Source organism: Lissotriton vulgaris, chromosome 3_1 (assembly GCF_964263255.1).
Source record: "Lissotriton vulgaris chromosome 3_1, aLisVul1.2, whole genome shotgun sequence".
NCBI classification, from domain to species: Eukaryota; Metazoa; Chordata; class Amphibia; order Caudata; family Salamandridae; genus Lissotriton; species Lissotriton vulgaris.
Window position 1 is genome coordinate 1,123,338,066 of NC_141689.1, and position 25,672 is coordinate 1,123,363,737.

At 43.0% G+C, this 25,672-nt stretch overlaps 1 protein-coding gene across 1 annotated transcript in view; it reads right to left on the bottom strand.

The window, feature by feature from the left end:
• The window catches only part of MTTP (microsomal triglyceride transfer protein), a 289,877-nt gene that overhangs the window by 12,908 nt on the left and 251,297 nt on the right, over positions 1 to 25,672 (bottom strand). Inside the window, exons 13-15 of the mRNA XM_086961598.1 lie at positions 22,563 to 22,660; positions 22,351 to 22,472; positions 16,863 to 17,090 (exon numbers count right to left, since the gene is read on the bottom strand). Coding sequence (XP_086817724.1) covers positions 16,863 to 17,090; positions 22,351 to 22,472; positions 22,563 to 22,660 — 448 coding nt within the window. The remainder of the gene's footprint in view (positions 1 to 16,862; positions 17,091 to 22,350; positions 22,473 to 22,562; positions 22,661 to 25,672) is intronic.

Sequence of the window (25,672 nt, forward strand, 5' to 3'; positions counted from 1 at the left end):
GAATGACCCAATAAATTAACTAAAAGTGAATTAAATTGAAACTGACAGTCTCTTGCAGCGAATCAACCATTAATGTTTTAAAAATTTAGAAACACCACAAACTATTAAAGGGGCGGTATCAGTCAATAAGACACGTAGTGCAACCAAGTGCCTACGTGTTCCCAGGCGTTTAAAAAGAGGTTTAAGCCAATGCCTCCTAGGTTTAATATAGTCCGGGCACAAAATATGTGTGCTAACGTTTCTGGCCTAGATGGACAAAAGGCACAGAAGGGGGATCGATGAGCACCATTCCATTTTGATACAAAGGCCCCGATCGGAAGTGTGCCTACCCTGAGTTTAAAATACAGGGCCCTATCGGCTGGCAAGGTGATTAGGTCCAGGAAGGGTTCGAAAACAGCCACATCCTTTAATTCCAAAAATGATGCGGTCTGATTACAATGGTGTTGGTTCCTGATGAGTTTGCCAGAGACCCAGTCCCAATAAAGTTTTTTGAGGACCGCCTTTGGTGGAGCAGATTTTGAAGATCAGCAGTCCCCCAGGCCCAACTCCCCCAAAAGATTTTTAGTGTCCTTCAGCCACTTGATCTTGGCCCAGCCTCCCATGTTCATTACCTCTGCCAGGCCGTTGGCATAAAACTTTAGCTCCGGGACCCTCCATATGCGGGACCAAAGAAGCAGTGGTCGAAGGCGAGCCTGATCTTTGATACTCATACAACCAACGTCCAGAAGCACCGGGACTGTCGGGGTACTCGAGGGAAGGCCTAGGAGATCTTTCAAAAATGTATTTTCAGCCTTAGATAGGGACTCCAGGTTGCAGTGGCCCCACAACTCTGCCCCATACAAAGCTGATGTTACGCCTCTGGCCTTATAGATCTCAATTGCAGGACTCACCACTTGCCTCGGTGATGCTCGAAATTCCCTAAGCAGAGCACCTCCTACCTTTTTGTGGTTACATACCATTTTATCCATATGGGCGGACCAGTTCATATTGTCCGTTATGCGAAGCCCTAGGTAGTCGAATTCGGAGACTTTCTCCAAGGGGACGGTGTACAAAACAGGGGGGCTTCCTAATTTCCTTGTGGGGTGCAAAATCAAATATTTGGTTTTGTCCACGTTGATAACCAGACCTCTGGATACACAAAAGTCCTGGACGCGAGTCAATAGCTTCTGTAGGCCCTGGGGAGTTTTTGAAATAAGCAAAGTATCATCTGCGAAGAGCAGAGTAGGGATCTTTACTCCCCCCAGACAGGGTGCGTCCGCTGGTTCTTGCAGGAGATGCTCAACCACACCATTAACGTACAACGAAAAGAGTGTAGGAGCTAGCACGCAACCCTGTCTGACTCCCCTACAGACCGGTATCCTGTCCGTTGTTTCCCCATTTTTCCCCCATCGGACCTGGGCATAGTTACTGGTGTGGAGTTTAATAAGTAGGGATAGAATGTATGGGGGCAGCCCCAATCCCTGAAGCACCCTCCAAAGTTCCTCCCTAGGGACCAGGTCAAAGGCAGTCTTCAGGTCAATGAAGGCCAGGTAAAGACTGCCTTTGCCTAGTTCCACGAATTTCCAGTTTAAGAGTGCTAATCTGAAGACCTGCTCAATGGTCCCCGTTCCTGAACGGAACCCAGCCTGGAAGTCAGATAGCACTCTATTTTCCTCCACCCAGTTGAGGATCCTTCCCAAAATTACCTTTCCTGCCACCTTTTGCGTGGAATCGATCAGGCTTATTGGCCTATAGTTCCCTGGGCTATTTCTACAACCCTTTTTATAAATGGGGACAACCACCGCCCCTCTCCTTGAATCCGGTATAGGGCCACCCTTGAAGATGTCGTTTAGGAGGGCAGCAATTACTATGCCCCAGTCAGATGGATATGCACGCAGGAGGTCACCCGGAAGCCCATCCGGTCCTGTCATGAGAACTATGGTAAAAACCCTGGTGTAGTATCGAAGTGATGGCACAACTGTTGTGAGAAGTCACTCATCTCGGGGGCGTGGCTTGGCGCCCATGGGTGATAGCGGTGCCTGAGTGAGGCTCTGCCGCAGACCCGGGAGACTCGTCCTTTCACCTCCCTGGTTCCTTCCTCGGAGACTACGGCCAGCCGTCGGAACGTTCCGGCGATGCCCTGACACCATTGAGGCATTTTTTACTTGCACCGGTGACGGTAAAATCGCAGTTCTTCTCCTGAGGGCGCTCTGCTGTGTGCGGCCGCCATTTTGCGCGACCTGACGCGGTGCGCTCCTCCTGTGGGGACGGATTAATTTCTGCCTTCCTTTTCATACCGACAGCTTCATGGAACCTGGCCGTCCTCCGCCGTTCTTGTGATGACTCATACCTGCTGCAGCATCACTGTGGAGCTGCCTTGTACGTGAGTGCACTGATTTCAACTTACTGCATCCCAGTGCAGCCGCCATTTTATGCAACCTGGTGCTTTATGCTTTCCATGATGATATGCTTCCTGAAGCTCCTCGCAGGTTTTCATAGTGCCACATATACTGCTCCAGCTTGCCAGAACTATTAACTCACTGCCATTATTTTGAAGTTATATGGAGGCGGCAGACTGCTTGCTGTCTCATTATTGAACTGCGTTTTCTCATACTAGTGGCTTAAAGACTTCAAGGATTTTCTCCCTCACCTTCCTAGACTACCTCTCATTTGCATGGCTATTGTGTTTGCTTATTCGCCATTTGCTTGCAGGCTTCATCCTTTCAATTACTTTCTTTGCTCCTGCTGGTTTCCTTCGCGCCTTTAACGGTTGCGCAATGCATTTAATCTGGAAGCTTTGCCAATGTGCTTTCTCTTTCGCTGGTTCAGTTGTCTTCCTTATGTAACCTTTGCTATACTCACCAGCTCTTCCTACCTGCATTTTTGAACGGGCGACTTCCTTACTTCCTCAGTTCTACTCGACAATCTTTATGTTTATTCCCTCAATACATGTACCTCATGGTCAGCATCCAGTATTGTTCTTACCTTCAAAGTGACTCTTTCCATCACTGACCCTGCCTCCTCGCACTTGTTGGAGATTCTAACCCTCTCTTTATGCTGTGACGATACGAGCTTTACTCGCTCTTCTCCAGCTACGTTTTATGGGGCGACTTAAATCTATGTCTCGCCTGCCTTCTAAAGCGCCTACAAAGGTCGCTTTTATGAAAAACTCTAAAGTTTTTTCAGCTTTTTCCCAATTAGAAGATTATCTTGCTTCGTCTGGCTCGGCGGCAGCCATGGACTCTTCTCAACCAGCATCAGGGAAAAACACCATGAAAAGACTAAAAAAAGATCCCCCTTCACCACCTAAGCAGTCACCACCTGTTTCTATGGAATTGCTGCTGGAGGAGATACGATCATTTCGTCCTTTTCTTGAGGAGATCCTGACACTACGCCCTTTCATGGAGGAAACCAACGCTAAACTTCAAGTTCTAACAGACAATTGGTCACTAATTGAGACAAGAGTTTCCTCGGTTGAACATTCTGTTGTATCTTTTCAGGAAACTCAGACCACAGTTTCACATTTGTCATCACAGGTGGGCGCACTTCAGAAGCAGGTGGAGGAGTTGGAAAATAGAGGCAGACGGAATAACCTCCGCATCTACGGCTTAGTGGAAGGTCTTGAGGGCTCAGACCCGCCTGCCTTCTTCAAAACTTTCCTTCCCAAGTTGCTTCATCTTCCAGAAGGAACGTCTCTCAACATTCAGCGAGCTCATCGCCTTGGCCGTCTACCGACGTCCATGTCCTCCTCGCAACGACCAAGAGGCATCATTATCTACTTCCTTGAGTACACTGATCTCTTGAAGGTTTTAGCAGCCGCTAAAGCTATCCCCAAGTTGGCGTGGTCTGGATCTCCTTTATTCTTCGCTCAGGATTATGCCAGAGCAACGGCAAATCGTAGAAAGGCTTTCCTGGACATGAGAGAGGTCCTTCGTTCCATGGGTGCTCGCTATGGACTGTATCATCCTTGTCTGTTTAAAGTCACCTACAACAACAAGACGACTACCTATGAAGATCCAGTGAGACTACAAAGTTTCATCAACGCGCATCGAACATCTGCCATGGACGCCTCTGGTCCTTCATCCTCAAGTCCTGGCTGATCTGTTGTTATGTATACCTTTGTCTTTTTTTTCTCTCGTTCTGTAGCCATGGTCACTTCTTTTTCGTGTTTTTCACTTGTATGACTGTTTTCTCTCTTTCGATGATTGCTTGATGTTTGTTTTACGGTCTTTTTATTGACTAATGTTCCATAACTCATTATTGTTTTTCCCCTTCTTTGTTTCCACAGGAACCCTTCTTTGTCTGACGATGTCTTCCCGGGTCCCTGCCCAGCTGACCTCAGTTGTGTTGCCTTACCTACATGGCCCCTTCCCCCCTCGATTTTTTCTCGTCCTTCTCTTTTGTACGTACGTGTCCCTCTTGTTTTTTGTATTTTCTTTGTTTTTTGTTCTCATTTTCTTCCCTCTTTCTCTTGTCTCGATTTTCTTATTTGTATGATGATGATGATTTTTCTCTCTCAGGTTGTATTTTCTCGCTTCTCATTTTTGCTAGCTTTTTCTCTCCTCTTTCTTATCCGCTCTTCTACTTGGCTTTTCTTTCTCTTCTTATCTCTTAATCTTGGATCCTTATTTTCCTATTGGTTCGTATGTTTTCTTCCAATTTTGCTTTCTTCTTGTTCCATCAACTTTCTTCTTTCTTTTCGTACTTCTATTCACTTTTTCTTTCTTTCTTGATTTCATTATTTTTATTGAATTCATTTTGGATTTCTTATTTAACATATATGTTGCTATACTGTACAAAGCATGTCGTTGAATATACTTTCCTGGAATGTTAAGGGTATTAACTCTCCAATTAAACGACAGCGCATTTTATCTCACCTAGCTAAACTAAATATTGACATTGCCTTCCTTCAAGAAACTCACCTTTCTGACACAGAATCTGAAAAACTTAGGAGAGGTTGGGTGGGTGAAGTCTTCTATTCACAAGGTGATGGCAAGCGCAATGGTGTTGCTATTTTGTGTCGCAGGTCCCTCCCCCTCACAGTCATCTCCCAAGAATCGGATATTAATGGTAGATGGACACATGTCAGACTATCGCTTAGAGGTGTTCCAATCTCTCTTCTTAATGTTTACGGTCCCACAAACGGTGAACCTCTTTTTTGGGCTGAGTTTTCTCCTCGCATTACTCAATTCATGGATGATAATTTCATCCTTGCGGGAGATTATAATCACCCTCTTGATCCTTTTTTGGATAGGAAATCTAATGCTACTTATGTTCCCACAAAGCCACATAAACTCTTTACCCATGCTATTTCACAACATAAACTTATCGATTCTTGGCGTTTATGTAACCCGACTCTGCAAGAGTTTACATTTTACTCACCTCATCACCGTTCCCAATCACGACTTGATTATATTTTTGTTTCCCACGATCTTGCTCAAACACTCACTGCAGCGGAAATAGGTCCAATTTTGCTCTCTGATCATGCCCCTGTAGTAGTTAACCTTGACGTTCTCCCTAAAATTGATGGTCCCAAAAGGTGGCGTTTTAACAATGCTCTCCTTCTAGATCCCAAGTTTTCCAATTCCTTCACTACCTTTTTTGATGAATTTTTCCTTTTTAATGATGTTCCACCCGTCTCAAAACATACTCTCTGGGATGCTTTTAAAGCAGCTGCACGAGACTTCATTATTACTTTTGTCGCTAAGAAACGCAAAAATGCACGCCAGTTTACTAAAACCCTCCTTCATGACATTAAGAGATTGGAACACGCCTATTTCACTTCACACTCCTCAGATAGTCTGACAAATTTGGTCGCTACTAAGATTAAATTTAATGAAAAGTCTACTGAAGATGCTTCTTGGTATTTGCTTAAGTCAAGTGCCAAATTCTATGGTGGTAGGAATAAAGCTGGGAAGATTCTTGCTAATTACTTAAAGGTCAAGCACAATAAAGTGAAAATTGAATCTGTCTATGATGCTAATGCACACCTACACCATAAAGATGCTGATATTCTTGCTACTTTTTCCCATTTCTATGAGACCTTATATACCTCTGACACCCAATCTTCTTCTCAGTCTCTTACTCACTTCTTTTCTACCATTCAAACTCCTTCATCTTTCCCTATCGACCTCTCCTCCTTAGAATCTGACATCTCACAAAAAGAATTGCATACTGCCCTCCAACGTCTTAAACTCAACAAAGCTCCTGGTCCAGATGGTTTTACTGTTGAATTTTATCTTCACTTCTCCAAATTATTGATTCCAAAACTTCATTCTCTTCTCCACTCCTTTGCTGAATTAGGTTCTTCTTCTGGCACTTTTTCGGATGCACACATTTGTTTAATACCCAAACCCGGTAAAGATGTCCAATATTGCAAAAATTACAGACCTATATCCCTCGTTAATATTGACTATAAAATCTTTGCTAAATCATTAGCGATTAGATTGGATCATTTGCTCCCTGGCCTTCTAGGTGAAGAACAATCCGGCTTTGTGAAAGGTCGTTACATTACCAACAATACCAGACTCTTATTTAACATCTTAACAAAATCCTCTCATCTCCAACATCCTCTCACAGCGATAGCCCTGGACGCTGAAAAAGCGTTTAATAGAGTTGAGTGGCCTTATCTCTTTCACACTCTTAGATGGTTTGGGTTTGGCCCAAAATTAATTTCCCTAATTTCATTATTATACTCCCGCCCACGTGCTGCGGTTTATGCTAATGGCCAAATATCTTCTTATTTTGACCTTGGTAGAGGTGTTCGTCAAGGCTGTCCTCTCTCACCCTTTCTTTTTAACTTGGCCCTAGAACCCTTTCTATCCAGACTTCGCCAAAATCCTAATATACACGGCTTTCAGACTAAGGATCTCTCCATAAAACTAGCTGCTTACGCCGACGACATCTTGCTTTTCATCTCGGACCCTGCGGTTTCCGTCCCCGCTTTTTTGGAGGAAGTCCAGACCTATTCCTCAATTTCTGGTTATAAACTTAACCATGATAAATGCAAAATCTTGCCCTTGACCAAATTCACCTTCAAACCTGATTTTAGCGCCTCCAATTTCACCTGGAGCTCTTCTCATATTAAGTATTTAGGATTGCATATTATCCCTTCCATCCCTGATACTATTTCCCTTTGTCTTTCTAATTGTATCCAGAAGTTATCCGACCTTACGGCTAAATGGCACCCTCTCTATTTGTCTTGGTGGGGCCGCTTAGATACTATCAAAATGATGCTCTCCCCTATTGTTCTTTATACTCTTTCCAATATTCCTATCTCTATTCCAGCTAAGTTTTTAAAAAAAATTAATTCAGTCTTATCTTCCTTTCTATGGCATAATAATAAACCCAGAATGTCTCTTGCTAAACTCATTCGTCCCGCTTCCGAAGGCGGTGTCAATTTTCCGGATTTCCTGGCTTATCATAAGGCTTTTTTGCTGCGCCAATCTTCCCTCTGGTTACAAGATCCTGATTCCCCCTGCCCCTTGTGGACTAAGGTTGAGCGTCTTTTCCTTTCCCCTTTCACCTTTGCTGAATGTATCTCCTTCTCGCGCAAGCCCTCTTCAATTCTTACTCCTATCCATAAATTCACTCTCAAACTCCTCTTATCTTCCAATCCTCCTCCTCCTGCATGTGTTGCTGATTTTCTTTCCTCCACTATTTGGCATAATAAATACCTTTTGATCCGGGGTAAACCTATTCTCTGGAAATCTTGGAGAACCAAAGGTTTGCTTTGGATATCGCAGTTATTCTCCCAGTCCACCTTCTTGCCCTTCCACACTCTTCGTTCCACTTTTGACTTACCCCTCTCTTTTGTCCCTAAATACCTCCTCCTCAAAGCATCAGTCATGGACACTTACAATAAACTTTCCAATTCTACTCCTTCATCCATCTCACCTAATCCTATCACTCAACTTCATTCTACTTTACAAACACTTCCTAAAGCCTCTGTCATTTATAAACACCTTCATGCATATACGCCTCCCAGATCTAAATCCAAGGTGGAGGATCATTGGGAGAATGATTTATCCATATCGTGGCCAATTTCACTTTGGGACAAGATTTGGATAAAGATTCGTAAAACTTCTAGGGCTGCATCTTTAACGCAATCTATATTTTTTATTTATAATCGTCTCTTACACACTCCTTCTACCCTTCACAAACGTTTCCCTACCACATTAGACACATGTTGGTCTTGCTCTTCACCTAATGCCACTTTATTTCACATGTTGTTCATTTGTAAGGAGGTACGCACCTTCTGGTTACAAGTTTGGGCACAAATGAATGTTATTTTTTCCACTAGTATTCCATTTTCCCCAATCCAGATCTTTTTGGGTAGTCTCTCCCCTTGTTGGGACCAGATAGATCTCAATGTTTGCATAGTTGATTTATTATTGGCGGTTGCATTTCAACAAAGTACTGTTAATTGGAAGTCTGTGTCCTCTATTACTTTTAAAGCATGGTGGTATAATGTTTGTCATAATCATAGACTTGATACTGCTTTTGTTTTTCCTGCCCAATTGGCAGCTAAGCGTGCTGAATTATGGCTTCCTGTTTCTCTGTATTTAGATAATTGTACAACTCGTTCCTTCTGTCCACGACCTGCTCAGCAGGAGGTTTCTAAACCCCCCTGATACCCTTTTTCTTTCCTCATGTTTTGATAAGATATTTAACTGCATAGTTATATTTGCATTTGTTTTAACTGTATATTTATTGTACCCTTTCTTTCGACTTCTTGAAATCCATGATTAGTGTATTATGTTTTGCATTGCTTATTTCACTTTGCATTGTTCTTTTGTCTATCATTCTTTTGTTTCCCCTTCCCTTCCCATCCCCTTATTCTCTTCCCTCATGCTCTTCATTTATATTTTGTATTATTACCTTGTATTATTATTAATAAACTTATTCTGAACTTTAAAAAAAAGAAGTCACTCATCTCAAACAACATCTTGCGCCTAAACATAGATCGTTGCAGAGTTGTTCCTAACTGATCATCCCCGCAAGTGCAGTTACCCAAACTTTTTTGTAAGAGCTCCCCCAGTAGGTTTGCCAAATGACAAACACCAACGCTGCCTACTGTTGATTTTATCCATGCCTCTTTATTCTACCATTTTACCATTCCTATCTCTTTGGCTCACTCTTGCACCTTCATTCATCCCTGCTTTCTTCCCTTGTTGCTCTTTTTTCTTTCTCTTTTTTCCTCCTTTTACTTTTTTTCACTTTAGGTCAAAGTCTGGTGGTAAAAAGCAAGTCCTAGTCTGCAACCATTTACTTAAATTAACAATGTATGATGTGGAGCACCATTCCCTAATTAAAAGGGGGGGGGGTTCTGGACTCTGGAGAGCACACAAATGTATCAAAATCATTTAAAACTGATTCATGTCTCCATTGCACACAGATGTATTGCATTTCAAGGAAGGTTCTGCGTCTTTCTCTAAATACATGCATGAAGAAGAAAAACTCACCCATTCTTCATGCTCCAAGTATTTGGCATTAAACTGTGTTCTAATCTCCAAGCAAGGGTCACCACTAACCAGTGGCATGGGATTTCCCCTTAAAAATCACTAAGGTATCATTGCTCACTGTGACATGGATGGGTGCACAAATATAGTACACAGACATGTGTTTGGATGCTATAAGTGAAATAACTCAGATATGCCATCTGCGATCTTAGACAATAGACTATCTCCAAGACACATAAACCAACAAGCATTGGCCATAGGCAGCACAACTAGACCTGATAGGAGAATTTAACTTGAATATTGGATCAAGGAACCCCACACGTGCCTAAAATACAATTTACATAAAAATATAATGGTATATATATCGCATGTACACTAAATACTGTAATGTGTAAGATAATTTCATTTTGTTTTTAGTGGCTGAACTAAAAGTGCAAGTGTACACACACACACCCACACACTCTCTCCCTCTTTCGCTCTCTCTTTCCTTTGATGCTTTCTGGCTAAGCATCAATGGTGGGGGGGATAAGGGCAGTCAGATTAGGCTGAGTCTGAAAAGGGTGAAGAACTGAGACACACAGGGAAGATGTATTTATGTAGCACACAGTATTAAACTGAAATTATATAGCGGAAGGAAGATGGAAAGATGTGTTGGCAGTGAAGAGAGATAGTGAGAAAGTGTGTCAGAGAGAGGGGATAGAGATAGAAATAGAGAAAGAGAGAGGGAATACATATAATAGAAAGGGGCATACAAAAACTCTGAGTAGGGGGAATTACACCAAATCATGGCATAGTTGAGAGTTTAGGTAGGTTGGATCACTGAGGAGAAAGCACAGGCAATTGAAAAAGTAGGAGAAGCAGCAGCATAGTGAATGAGAGAAGTTGTAGGCAGGCATCACATGTTGTAAGGCATGAGGAACGTACCATGGTGGACTTGACATGACAGATGTGAGCGAGCATGGTGAATCTACCAGAACACCTTAACCTCAAACTGATGCTATACCCTTGTGAAGAAAACTTAAATATTTAATGATATTGGGGCCTCGCCATGGAGCCACCATTATGGCCGCACCTTCGTGAGGCTTAGGCACAGACAGTCTGCCTTCAGCTGTAACCACCGCTTAGAAGATGTGACAGGGTGGCTTTGCGGGATGGGGGCCGACAGCAGCACGCGTGAGGGTAGGGGGTCCTTCTGTCATAGCCTCGGAGGCCCCGTGGTGACAGGGGCAGTGGGTGAGCCTGAGGCAGGGCTGTCAGGCCCGCCGGTGCAGAAGCCCCCTACCCCTTCACCTCTCTCCACTGTCTGTACAGAGGCACCTGAAAAAACACAGCCTTGTCCGGGGCTGAACACGGAGCATAGGACATATTTGGAAAATGGTGGGCCGTGTCTCGGAGACAGGATAGGCCTGCGAGATATCTATGTGAGAGGCATATGAATGGCTGCGTCCAAACATTGTGACTCAGGTAGGGGCCGTTCCCCCGAAGATTCTTTGTGACTGGGGCTCTTGGGGCTAGATAGCATTGGTGCCCTGCAACGTGGGAGGAAAAGGGGCACGGCAGGTAGGAGACCACATGCTCGGCGTGCATAGGGCCTGTAGTGCCGGTCGCCCCCTCTCAGTCTCCCTCCTCCCTGCTACATTGCCACACAGCACCCGGGGACTGTACGCCCCGACTGGGGCCAGGACAGAAACTACACCACATCTGGTAGAAGGCAGACCATGCCTTAGAGAGAGGCCGTGACCCAAGGGGTTGATTACCCCCCTCCTGCAAATTGTCACGCACCCCCGGGCCCCGTGATAGGGCAACTCGATCACCTCATTGCGAGGAGGGAATGGTGGTGTGGCAGGTCAGGGATTAGGTGCCTGACACCTATAAGGCCTGTAGCAATCACCCCCTCTATGCCCCCCACCAACCCACTGAGCAGCCCACGGGGGTAAAGCGTGCCCTCTCCAGTACCATTGACTCGCAGTGGCCAAGTTACACCTGGGCCGCGGAAGAATCACACATTCATAGGCAACTCCGACCTAGGAGCAATTACAGTCATAGCAATCCATCCTTTTCACTGCAGACTCCCACCTAGGTTCAACGGACTCACCAGAATGGGACGCACTGATCCCAAATAGCGGCGGCTTACGTTTGACCGTGCCAAATTCGTGGAGTCCTCTGTCGCCCATTCTGACATGGAGGACACCGTGGGGAGAGGCCAGCACAGCATACCCACGAGCACTATGGAGACACTGATGCCAGAACTAAAGGCTGGCTTCAGCACAATGGATGCCCGCTTCGATACTCCATCAGGCTGCATTGACAAGATGGGGGAGAAGATTGATCGGCAAGAAGCACGGCTAGGAGAAGCAGAGAAAAAGGTCTCGGACCTAGAGGACACCTCCATGGCCATGCAAAAAAGACTGGAAAAGGTTAAAAGGTTGAACACCTATTAAAACAAGTTGCAGTGAAAAACGAAGACCTTGAAGTGAGGGCACGCCACAACAATATACGAAGTTCTGGAACTGCGGAAATGACAAACATGGGACGCCCATTAGTCATTATAGAACATCTATTGTCTGACCTATTTGACCGCTCTAATTACTCAGCGACATTCGCGGTTGAGCGAGAGAATCAACCTCCCAGGTACATCATTGCACGCCTCCTCAACTAAAGAGACAGGGACAGTACGCTCAGAATAGCCAGGGAAAAAGGACCATTGTGGTATCAAGGAGCTGACATTTCAATATTCCCTGCATTCACATCCGTAGTACAGGGGACAAGGAGAAAATTCAATGATGTTAAGAATACGCTCTTCAAAATGGGCTTCAAATACGCCATGTTATACCTGGCGCATCTCAGAATTGAACACAAAGGACGCTCCAGAATTCTAGACACCCCTGCAGATGCTGTCGCCTTTTGCAAGAAAATACAAGTGGGGTCCAGTCACACACCCCGCCTTCTCTTACGGATCGGGAAATGGATGATCCGAATGGTACATTACCGGGCACACAAGACAATCTTGAAGTTGCTGGGCTTCTCTTGAAGGTTCTTAGTTACAGCAAGTCAAACATAAGACTGGCACGTGTGCCCCTTCAAATTTTGGGGTTGGTTAAAAATATTGGCATTTATCTAATTACTAAGGGCTGTCATGGCTGAGTCTCCATCTTGTCCCCCGGCGTACGCCAAAGGCTCCATACAAGGTGAAAAAGATATCTTTTTTTTCAGTTTACCTTCATTTGTTCCCATAGAGATATAGGGATTCGCAGAATGAAGTTTTACCTTGTGTGGGACGGTTGGGGAATGTTTCACTTAGTTATTGCAATGAAAAGTTCGAACTGTCTTGTATTAATGCATAGGATACTGATGGTTTGCTCCCATAACAATAATGACATTCAGGCTCAAAATGCCTTGGTAATACTGCCCCCCTCGCCACCCCCAGGACAGTAGAACTCTGATTTATATCCTGGAACATCTGCAGAATTAACATCTTGTGGAAAGCAAAACAGGTACTCTCCTATCTAAGTAGACACAATGTAAACATCGCCCCATTACAGGAGACTAATCTGTCTCCATATATCGATCCCTCTTTCGCAAAACAGTGAAGAACACATAGGTGTTTCTCCTGCTGTAGTTCAAAATCCAGAGGCGCTTGCATACTGATTCATAAAACTGTGCCATTTGTCCTAAAGACCCAGTATTCAGACCCGAACAGCGATACCAGTACATTCGGGGTACACTAGCGGATCGTAAAATCCTCATAATTAATGTCTATGCACCAAATATCGATGACCCAGAGTTCTTCCAGGAGCTGTTTACCTACCTGGATATTGGGAGGGGGCCTGAACATGGCATAATGCCCCCGAATGGACACAAACAGCACACAACCCCCTAGCAAACCCCATGTTCTGGAGGCATTCCAACATATTATTGATTTGTATCTCCTATTGGATGTATGGCGCACTGGTAATCTGTCTGCACCAGGGTTCATATGCTATTCAGCATCACATGATGTCTGGTCTAGACGGGACTATTGGTTCCTCTCACCAGTAGTGCACCAATAGGTAGACAATTTCACAATCCTTCCAAGAACGCTGTCGGATCACAGTCCACTCATCCTGCAGTTAGAAATTCCACACAGTTGCCCAACGACCTATAGCTGGAGGTTTCATGGGGAGGCACTAGTAAATCAAGTATTCCACGCGGAACTACTAACATCCATCATAGAATGTTTTGATATAAAAACAGGCATGGTCTCTGCCCAGGCGACACTGTGGTAGGCCTTCAAGGCCTATATCCGTGGGTCTGCATCTCCAAGCATGCAGATTATTTTCTGAGATATTCGCACACAACTGCAAAAAGTGGAAAACACCCTTCGCATACAGGAACAAGATGCAGAGAGGGAGGGGACACCACTGACGAATCATCGTCACACTCTTCTAATGGAATTCCAGGATCTGGCTGAACTGGAAATTAAATACATGGGAAAATTTGCCAGCATGCGAAGGTATGGGAATGGCGAAATGCCAGGGCGCACATTAGCTAGACTATTGTGCCCAAATAAACAGCAAAACTATGTAGCTGGGATATGCTTGGAGGCAGGAGACACTGTCACGGCAGCGCAAACATCATACAGGAATTCAAAACGTATTATCAAAAACCTACACACATTCAACGCCACATCTAATCAGTCAGACATTGCCTCCTACCTCGCTGACATAGCCATTGTATGGAAGCAGGAATTCCTCAATTAGCTGTTAACCTTTGAAGAGGTCACACAAGCTATTAGCGACTTAGATGGCTCTAAGGTGCCAGACCAGGATGGACTAACTGGAGCCTTTTATAAGGCTTTTAAACAGCAGTTGGCCCCTCAACGCCTTGCTCTATATAATAAATCCCTAGCTACAGGGGAATTACTGCCCACGGTCCTCACGATCTTATTGAGACCCGGCAAGGACCCCAGTAAATGTGCATCATACCGCCCATTGTCCCTACTTAACTTAGATAAAAAAAATCCTAGCTACGGTCTTAGCCAACAGGATATCACTTTTGATGGAACAAATTATCCCACCGGCTCAGGTCTGATTTGTCCCACACAGCTCAACTTTCTTTAACCTCTGAACATTGTTCGAGGTTTTGAACAAGGTGGCCGAAGATATCCCAGCTGCGGTTGCCCTCTTAGACGCGGCAAAGTCCTTTAATACCGTAGAGTGGCCATTCTTGATAACCGTTCTAGCCAAAATGGGAATTCCTCCGAACTTTGTATCATTGATTATGCTGCTATACATTAAACCAATTACATGCATCAGAATAAATGGAGCGCCTACAAATGCTATACATATTCGAGGGACTAGACAAGAGTGTCCTCTCTCCCCCCTCCGTTTTATTATTGAGTTGACCCATTGGTGAGGACCCTACAAAATAAACATAGTCATCGCGGCCTACAACTTATATATGGCCTCTTGCTATTGTCTCTATATGCTGACAATATTTTACTGTTTATACGACACTCCTAAGATAACTTACCCCCACTTATGCAGGAGATAATACAATTTGGCCAGCTATCAGGGCTCTATATTAACTGGGCCAAATCAGAAATACTCCCACTCACAGGTTCCAGCCAACCCCTGTAATCAGAATATCCCTTTGAATGGCGTCAGGTGGCACTAAGTACCTGGGTATACATTTATATTTAGACAGGGCACAGGTCCTCAGATGCAATTATGGACCCGCAATAGATACGCTGACCACGCAAGTGGAAAGATGGATAAAACTACCCCTTTCCCTAATGGGGCAAAGAGCCATTATTAAGATGGTGGTCCTTCCACGCTATTTATATCTATTTATCAATATTCCTATCCCACTCCCACAAACCTTCTTCAAGAATCTCTGTAGCCTCTTGCTGTGGCTGATATGGGCGGGTAATCGACCCCATATATTCTGGGAAACACGGACCCTCCCTCATGAAGGGGGTGGACTGGGGGTCCTGGACTTTTGCCTCTACTACTTTGCTGCACAGTGTCACTATACATATCACTAGTATCATCCCGATGTGCGAATACCATATATACGCCTAGAGCACGCCCAGCTAGATGGTCTGTTCCATTCCCAATTACTCCCAACTCCTGCGTGGCATCCCACATAAAACCACAGACATACAGAGTTTCCACAACCTGTTGGGTGTGGCATAGGATGCACCGCATACTGTGCGGAGGACCCCTCATATTTGATAACCCATGGATCCCTCCTGCAAGAGAAGCCATAATTAAGAGCACACTTACAAAACATTCATTGCCCACTCTGGGTGACCTGTTCACTGACGGCCAAGTTATACAACTGGCGGAGACCTCTAGGGTGCTGGCTGTCTCCCATATGGACCTTTTCAACTTTGAGAGAATCCAGAGTGTCCTCAGGTCTTTATTACCCTCTCCCAACAGAAAACTTCCCACCCTCATCTTTAGTAATAAAAGGGCCTGATAGGGGGCACATGACAGCCAAATGATATTGTGCCTGCTTTGCACTACGGCCGGACACAACTATTCAAGTAAGGGAAACCTGGGAAAAAGAGCTGGGAATACCACTAACGGACAAGATATGGACGTACTGCTGTGAGCAAATTAAACGTGTTTCCATCAATCACAGGCACAAATTGATTCATTTTAAATACCTACATAGATATAATCTTTCTCAGGCAGATATCGTCGTAAAGTTTGACCCCACCAGGTCCACAGCATGCCTGAATCGCCAGGCTCCCAGTGCTGATTACGCCCATCTCACTTGGACGTGCCTGGTTATCGCTAAGTTCTGGGAGAACATATTTTCTCAGATTTCCAAAATGACTGAATTCGACATAACTACTGACCAGGTAGTTGGCCTACTAGGCTATACTCGCAATGTCCCCCAAGGGATTTGCTGCTTAGTTTCCATGGCGTTGCTCCTTGGAAAGGTGGAGATATCCCTGGGATGGGAGGGGGGAACTAGACCACCCTCCGACAAGGGCTGGCTTGATAACATGAGCAGGTGCGAAAGTTTAGGAGAAGAATATGGTAATCTACAACCTTTCACATCACGGCCCAAGGATATTTGGTCCCACTCCCGTCAATATATGCAGGCTTTTGATCTACAGGAACTCACACTCTCCCAATCCCCTTCTAGATCCTCTGCTTACACCCTCTGGTGGGAATTCATACTAGTGCTTAAGAAGGCAAACTAATAGCTGTCAATAACACTGCCACCTGTTTTCATTTAAAAAATATGCGGAATACTGTCATGGGTGTATTATTCCTAAATGTTTGGACCTCAAGCTATTGGAATTTGGAGCGCTGTTTCAACATTATTATGCAGTATCTATGTAACATGTATCTTATGTTTAAAACTCAATAAAGACAATAAAAAAAAATATTTAATGATATTTATGGCATTGAAAGGAATGACTACCTCAGAGTGATCGATCAAAAGGACAAGACCTTTCACCACGTTCATGGGTTCCCCAGTAGCTGAAAACATTTTAGCCATCAAGTCGCTGTAGCCTTTGAAAAACGTAACAGGCCTAAGCTGAACATCAAATAAGATGGCGGACATTCCAGCGAAGGACTCCAAGTCTTCTTCCCCTTCATCTGCGGTGGCGGCAATTAAGGACTCTAAACCCTGTGCTTCTATTACAACCTGGAAATAAACAATGGAAGCAGACATGCATTAAGAAAGCAGCATGTAAGTGAAACATTTCAAGTTTATTATACTTCTTTATCAATTTACATAATTTGTATCAGGTACACTACAAACATTATTATCCCTAGGTGCAATACCACATAGTGGTGATTCAACTCTGGCTCTAATGAAATATTTGGGGGTGATTAGGAGTTTTGCAGAGAAGGTACTCCATCTGTCGCTGACATACTCTTCCAATGGTCTGAGGGCAGAATGGCATAAGGGCTGTTGGAGGTTTGTCCATTCGACTGCACACACGATTTAGAGTGAGGAGTTGAATGGAGATTTCCTCTGCCTGGCAGTAAAGTGCAGTGAAAATGTCAACTCCCATGGTGAGTGGGTCATAAGGTTTTGTATTTTCAAAAACAAAATCCAGCTTTGTCTGTTTGAACATACAATAACATGTTATAAGTTTGACAGATCCTAGGTACGGTTATTTTGATGGTACCATCAGTGAAACTTTTAAAACATTGACAGTCACCATATCACTGCAGTTCCTGCCGATGTTATGAGATGTCTGCTGGGTCGACAGCCATCCCTATATTTGGCAGACGGTAGGTGCTGCCCTTTCCGAGCCTTTATGGGCCCCATCCTCGGAGCTGTATTAATTTATTAAGGGGAGGGAGGCACACATACTCCCTCCCTGAGCCTTTTTGGGCCTTGGGGACCCATCCCATGGGGACATATTTTGTTTTCATCAAGGGGAAGGAGTACATTGCCCCCCTCCCTGAGCCATTATGGGACCAGGGGTCCCCATTCCGCGGGCCGTATTTTTTCAATATGGAGAAGGGGCACGTGGCCCCCTCCTTGAGCCTTTACATCCCGGGGACCCCATCCCCGGGGCCTAATGTCGATACCCCGATGCACACCGGGGCACCCACAGCACACAGTGTTGGGGGCTGCGGGAGAGCCCCCTGGGCCCTGTGGCCCTTCAGCTCCCTGCATGCTGGGTGCAGTGGGAGCTGGCATTGCCCCCACCCGGATGGGCCATGTATTTTTCTTTGCTCTCGGCGGGCAGGAGCAAAATTGGTTTCCCTGCCTGCAACAGCATGGCATGGTATTGCAATAAATGTGTGCTCCTACCCAGCTGGAGCATTTTTTCAGTTCCCACTGGGTGGCAGCACACATGATTTCCTGCCCAAGCTGTAACAGGCAGGAAAACGAATGTCTGACATAATATCGACAGACAGAATATCGAAATACAAAAATATCGGAGCAAAAATATCGACATCAAAAATATCGGAATCCTATCTTCATAAAGGTAAGTACAAAAATATCGAAAAAATAATATCGTAGTACAAAAATATCGGAATCAAAAATATCGTTTTTTTAAATGTATTAATAATAATGTAAACATAGTTTTAAAATACATATAATTTTACAAATATTAAATAAAAATATTAAAACAAAATTAAAACTAATACATATACATTTAAAATAAATAAAACACTTAATAATTTAATGTAATTTTTTTAATGTTATTTATTTGATTTAATGTAATATTTTTTTGTTTTTACCCTGTACGCCTGTACCCCAAAAACCCAAAACTGACCCTGAACCCTAAAAATATCCCTGTACCCCAAAAACCTAAAACTGACCCTGAACCCAAAAAATACCCCTTTACCCAAAAACTGAAAACTGACCCTGAACCCTAAAAATACCCCTTTACCCAAAAACTGAAAACTGACCCTGAACCCTAAAAATACCCTTCACCCATGAACTGAAAACTGACCCTTATCCCTAAAATTACCCCTTTACCCAAAAACTGAAAACTGACCCTGAACCCTAAAAATACCCCTTTACCCAAAAACTGAAAACTGACCCTGAACCCTAAAAATACCCCTTTACCCAAAAACTGAAAACTGACCCTGAACCCTAAAAATACCCCTTTACCCATGAACTGAAAACTGACCCTGAACCCTAAAAATACCCCTTTACCCAAAAACTGAAAACTGACCCAGAACCCTAAAAATACCCCTTTACCCAAAAACTGAAAACTGACCCTGAACCCTAAAAATACCCCTTTACCCAAAAACTGAAAACTGACCCTGAACCCTAAAAATACTCCTTTACCCAAAATTAATTAATATTATTTAATTACCAATTAATTATTAATTAACAATAACAATAAAGTAAATATATTAGCACATTAGCTGTAATTAATTTAATTTAATAATTAATATTATTTTTCCCAATTAATTAATTAAGAATAACAAAACATTATATATAAAACAAATTACTATAATTATTGTAATTAAATAATTAATATGAATTAATTACCAACTAATTAATAATTATAAATATGTACAAAATTATATTAATTAATTAACTAATTAATATAAATAATTACCAATTAGTTATTAATTAAAATATGTACAAACATATATTAATTAATTAATTATTATTAAATTACTTCCCACCCTATTCCCCTATAAACCCATAACCCGCTACAGAACATATTTATCAATTAATCAATTAATTAAAATAAATTAAAAATTATTTCTCAATTAATTAATTAATAATTCCTACTAATTAATAATTAATTTAACATAATTAAATTACTTCCCACCCTATTCCCCTATAAACCCACAACCCGCTACAGAAGTAAAAGACAATATTTAATTAAATTACATTAAAAATAAATAATAAAACATAATAAATACTATATAATATACACTCAATTTATTTAAAAATTGATATTAGTAACATCGAAGTTATTTATTTCGATATTATTGACATCGATATTTAAACCTTCAATATTACTGATATCATACTAATATCGATATTAAGACTGTCGATATTACTTACCTTCGATATTTTGTCCCATTGATATTTAAACTTCGATATTTTTGTATATCGATATTTAAAAATCAATATTTTGTCTGTGTACCCAGGAAAACAGTGTATTGGGGATGGGCCCCCTTGGACACGGTGATTGAGCGGGCCTCAGAGGATTGTGTCTCCAGGGCCCTTGGTGTCACAGAGGGGGGTCTGTGCACCCCTTTCTTCTATAATTATGTTTTGGCGATGTGGCTGGTGTCCCCGGGAGCTTTCCAGGCTTGGAGAGGGAATCCAGGCACCACCCTCTCTTTAATAATTATGCCGGGCCCCAGGGGATAAGGTTTTAGCTGGGCTGTATTCAGCTCACAGAGGGAATCCTTAAGTCCCTCCCCTTTCATTGTTATGCCTGGCCTCAGGGGATGGGATCCCCGGGGCTGTAAGTGGCTCGGGGAGGGGGACCCCATGCATCCTCTGTATAAATTAAGTGGGCCCTGGGGGAAGATGTCCCCTTGGTCAGCGTTGGCTCTGGGAGGGGGGCCCAACACATGGACCCCTCTCAGAATAATTAATAAATATTGCCCACTGGGCTCTGGTACATCTCAGGGGTCATTTTACTATGCCCCTTCCCTTTTTCTGTATAATTCTATGGGAGTACTGCGGATCACAGCAAAAACCCTGAAAATTTCCAGGAAGGTAGCTGGGGAGCCGGCAGCAGGAGACCTTGGCCCCCCACAGCCCCACATAAAAAAAAGTGCGGGTGCCCGTGTGGGCATTGGGGACATCCAAAAAAAAATTGTTTAATAAAAAATAATCATAAAAATGAATAATAAATGAGCAGCAGGAACCAATCTTTAAGAACTCACTAATCTTTAAAGGAGCACCCCATAATGCTCTGCAAGTCCTTTTTTTGTTTATATTTTTTTAGGCTTTGTGCTGCCCCTAGAACTGGGAGGGACATCGCCAAGCCTTTTTTTTTTAATCGTGTTGGGGGATGCAGGAAGTGCTGCAGCCTACCCCATGCCGAGCTTGGCATGAGTTTTGCATTATGTATGGTCATAAAATATGACTTTCGGTTAAAAATCCCTGGAAATTAACTGAAAAAAATACAAAGGTCAAAGTTGTTGAATCCTTGGGCTCTAGGCCCACATTCTGTGGAAATACACATACACCAACACCGTAATTGTAGTTGCTAGTAGTTGCCCCGAGCACATGCACTCGGGCTCCTTTATTGGTAGGGCACCTAACTGGGGCCACCTGTGTTGGATGGGTGCAGGGTGACTGTATGGCCAGCCCTCAAAGGGAGAGGCTAGCGAAACATTCAACAGTGTCCAAGAGGACACAACAAAATTGACGTTATCATTAGGTGTTGTATTATTATCTTACTTTGCATTTTTGTTTTTTTACTTTTTACTGAAAAAATGAAGGTTAAAGGGGCTTTATAGTTAGATGAAAATGTTAGTTGAACAAAAAAAACAATGAAATACACCACTTATAGTTATCTGTAACTAACTTTAACTGCTGAGCTAAATTACTATAACTCACATCCTTGCCATGCACTGCTAATGTACCTCACATATTACGTCACTCCTGACATGTTCGGCACCATTGATAACATCACTAAAACATCTGAAATGGCATAATTGATTAAAACACTATGTATTAATTGTTGGGATACGTGTTTTTTTCATGATAAATGATAAATTTCCTAAAACATACCAAGTTACAAAAATACGCTGTGTTCTCATCTTTTTCTTCTGTCAGAGTTTGAAAACAGTAACATCACCATAGATTAACCTAAGTCAGTTTCAAACACACATTAGTAAAACCAGTAGGTCTGGTCTTTAGTTGCGAAATTTACAAATGGAATTTCTGAATGCCTCTGTTGACACGTTTGTTTTTCCAATCCTTGTTTATCAGTGTCCAAAAGGTGCCCGTACAGACAAGTGCAAGTTCTGATTAAAACATCAAAAATCACACTGCAGTGAAAAAGCAAACAAAATATTATTTAACGTGGGATTATTCTGTGATGTAAAATAATATCTCATTTAGGAGGCAGACTCATTCGCCAAATACCAATACCATGAGGTGAAGGAGAAATACTCACTTGGCGAAAATAAAACGATTCTATATACATTTTAAACAATTTATTACAAAACAAAAGGTCAAATTCCAGCTGCACTGGTAAGCCAGACCTAAAATCAATCAAAGTTTCATGAGTTTCAATCAATCAAATTTTCATGAGTTTCTGAGATTCCCATGAGTTCAGGAGACTTCATTCAAAAAATGATTGGTTCTCTTAGTCTATCTTTAGAGCTTTATGAACAATGACAACATGATGGTCTGACAAGTGACAACATATGCATGAGGAATTGGAATAAGACCCAGCCTGCTATGTTCCTATTACCACAGGCGGTCTCATTCAAGTGAGAACCATTACCTGACTAGCATGGAGCTCTGTGCTTCTGCCGAGTATGAAAAGGTCCATATTGCTTCTCCGTAAGATTCCCGAACCCGAATACAGAATATCAAGCCTGTATGTGGAAGATATATCAGCTGTCCCTTAAAGATAAAAAGAAAGGACTATGACAGGAGTCACTCTTGATGGCCCTAGGAAATGCATGAACGAATGCTACTTTCTTCAATACATACGTGTCATATAGCCAGAATAGGCAGAAGAAGAGCCGGTCTTCGAGAATCGGTCAAAATTATGAACCCACATGTCCTTCAGAACTTGACGAATTAGCTTACTGTAGAAAAAACATGCCATGCCATTTCAGGACATTAATAGATGAAAAATGTCATAAATAACAAAATGTATACAGTCATATTTTTCATGTCAGTCTTTGGGTGTCTAACTTAAGGACAATAGTTCATTCTCTATAAGGGCTATACTAGTTGACCACACACACAAAACACTTAGGCCGTCTTTACTCGTAATCTCCAATGGGCCCATTGGGATTATGATTAATGCCGAAACACTGCAGACTCACACACTTTCCCCATGGGACTCCAGTTGCTCAAAGCAGCTGAAATCTCATTATGAAAATATGGCTCTGAAAGAGGAACAACCATAAGAATTAGATGAAGCAAATTCAATTAGTCTATGTTTCTCTGTAGATACTCAGGGTACAACTATTAACTGATCGTTTTTTCCAACACCTGGAGCATACCATTCCAGTGGCTGGAATTACCACTTCTGTTACCAGGGACCCCGTAATGAGGCCCTTTATGTAAGTAGGTGTAAGGAAATAGTAATTTTTTTTATCTTTTCTGTTGAAGTACAGATCAGCCATTCAATATGTAATTTCTGCTAATCATGCAATATTCTGTGTCCCTCATTTTCTTAGAATCATGTTCACAATATAAAGATCACAGAAGGACCATGGCTCTGATTTACAAAAGTAAATCTATCTTTGGTGATTTTTGCACATGTAGAGTTAAAGCTACTCCAATATTGGCCAGGACTTTGAGCTATAGAGACTGGGATCATTTGTAACAGGCAGCGAGGGATAACGGCCCATAGCAGATCGATAATGTGAAGTTCTCAATATTCCCCGAATATACTCTGGCTGTACAGTGTAAAAGGTTTTCCTTTCTGGCGAGCCTGACATTTTCTTTATTATTCCCAGCAGAACTGAAAATCATATATAATCAGCACTCGTTATTTTTGGATACTCCTGACAGTGCATGGGACTGGCTGGACAAGACCTTTCCCAAAGTCCAACCTGCCAGACGAATGGATTCTTCGCAACTAAAGTCACGCCCCCCCCCCCCCCCGAAGGCATAAGAGAGGACTCCTTACCCAGAGTTCAGCCTCTAGTCCCCGCTTCGTCAGCAGGTGAAGGAGGGCAGGCAGGGAGCATTCGACCTGCCTCAACCTTCCATACATCTCGCCCATCCATTAGTACCAGTCTGTCCTAGGATGTCAATACAGACTCAGACTCTGACGGCAGCGTGGCGATGTTCCCCTCTGTGGTCACGCAACTGAACAATGATGCTCTGGCGTAAACTGTTTATGTACTATTTGAAACATTGCTCAGGAGTGTGCTCCCTGTCCACTATCAGTTACCTGCATAGGTGTACGTGGTATTGTTACAGTCATGCTTGCTTATTCTCCTTGCTGTATACAATGTTCCTAATATGTTTGCACGACAGATAGAGATGGTTTAGAAAGTTCCCTGACCCGGCCAGTGTTTTGGGCGTTTTCATATATATTGCTCATTGCTGTTGTCAGGATACTAATAGTGTTAGCGACCTTCCCCCGCAGCCGTTAGCAACTGTTAAATGTGAAGTATGTTAATCTTGTTTACACAGTTTGGTCTAACAAAGTTTGATCGTTCGCCTCAGTATTGGGACTTTGTTGAAATATTTGTAATTTTGCCGAATGGTCTGGGATTTTTGGGGTGGGTATGTGGGGGGTGGTAGTTGGGGTTGGGGACCGGGGAGGTTTATCGTTATTTCCTGATGATATCTACTGCCAATCTTATACTTTCATCTCGTGGAATGTCCGGGTTATGGGAACTATCACTAAACGGCACAGAATAGCTGCACAACTACACTGCCGTAAAGCCCAAATAGTATACTTCCATGAGACTCACCTGTTACCCTCCAAAACTATGAAACTACAAAAACGATAGCAGGGTCAATTTTATGCGACTGCATATTCTGCCTTTTCTAGAGGCACTGCAATATGGATTCGGGCAGGAGTTCCCTTCTCCCTTAGCAAGAGTAAAATTGATGACCAGGGTCGGTTTGTCCTTCTTTTTGGAGCATTGGATGGTAGACAGGTGGTGTAGGGTTCCCTTTATGCTCTGAATACAGATCAAGAAGCATTTTTAACAAGGGTCTCTAGGGCACTTTCAGACTGGTCACACTTCCCAAGGTTATTGGGAGGGGATTTGAATGCGGTATTTGATGAATATCTTCATCGCTCTCATCCTCCCTTATCTAATACTACAGCCAAATCGAAGGCTTTTACCTTGACAAGATGGGAACAAGGCTGGAATTTATTGGATGTGTGGAGGTCCCTACATGTTAATATGCAGGAATATTCCTTTTATTCTTACCCACACAAGTTACATACTCGTTTAGATTATTTCCTTTTTCCCCTTACTTATCCCCTTCTGTTGCGCAGTGTGATTATCTGGGCAAAACCATATTAGACCATAATCCCATAGAAATATTGCTGACCTGGGGCGGTTCCCCTGCTCCTATCCCAACGTAGAGAATGCAACCTATACAATTAGAGGACCAGGTTTATCGAGCCACTTTGGCTACAGCTATCACTACGTATTTTGTAGATAATGAGGGTACTGCCTCGTCCAGATCCTTTGAGTGGGAGGCCTTTAAAGTAACCATTTGTCAGGTTTCGTTGGGGGCCTTGGAGGGGTTACGGAGTGAATATTAAGGGTATAACAGACCTGGAGAGGGATTTAAAGGCTCTGGAGATAGCTGCCCAGAGGAGCGATGAAGGCATAGAACCTCTGCAGGCCGCTAGGATTAAGTATGCTGAATTACTGGAAGGCTTGAGGCTGATAGACTTTAATTCACACATTTTAAGGCGGAAAGAGCAGGTACGTTGTTAGCGTGATTGATTAAACCTTCTGCAACTCCCACTCCCATATTGACGATACATGATAATCATAACACGTTGGTTACTTCCCAGGCTCCAATAAATGCTGCATTTTAAGAATACTATGCACGTTTATATACCGCTCCCCTCTTAGACATGTCAACTGCTACAACCTGCTTCCTGACAA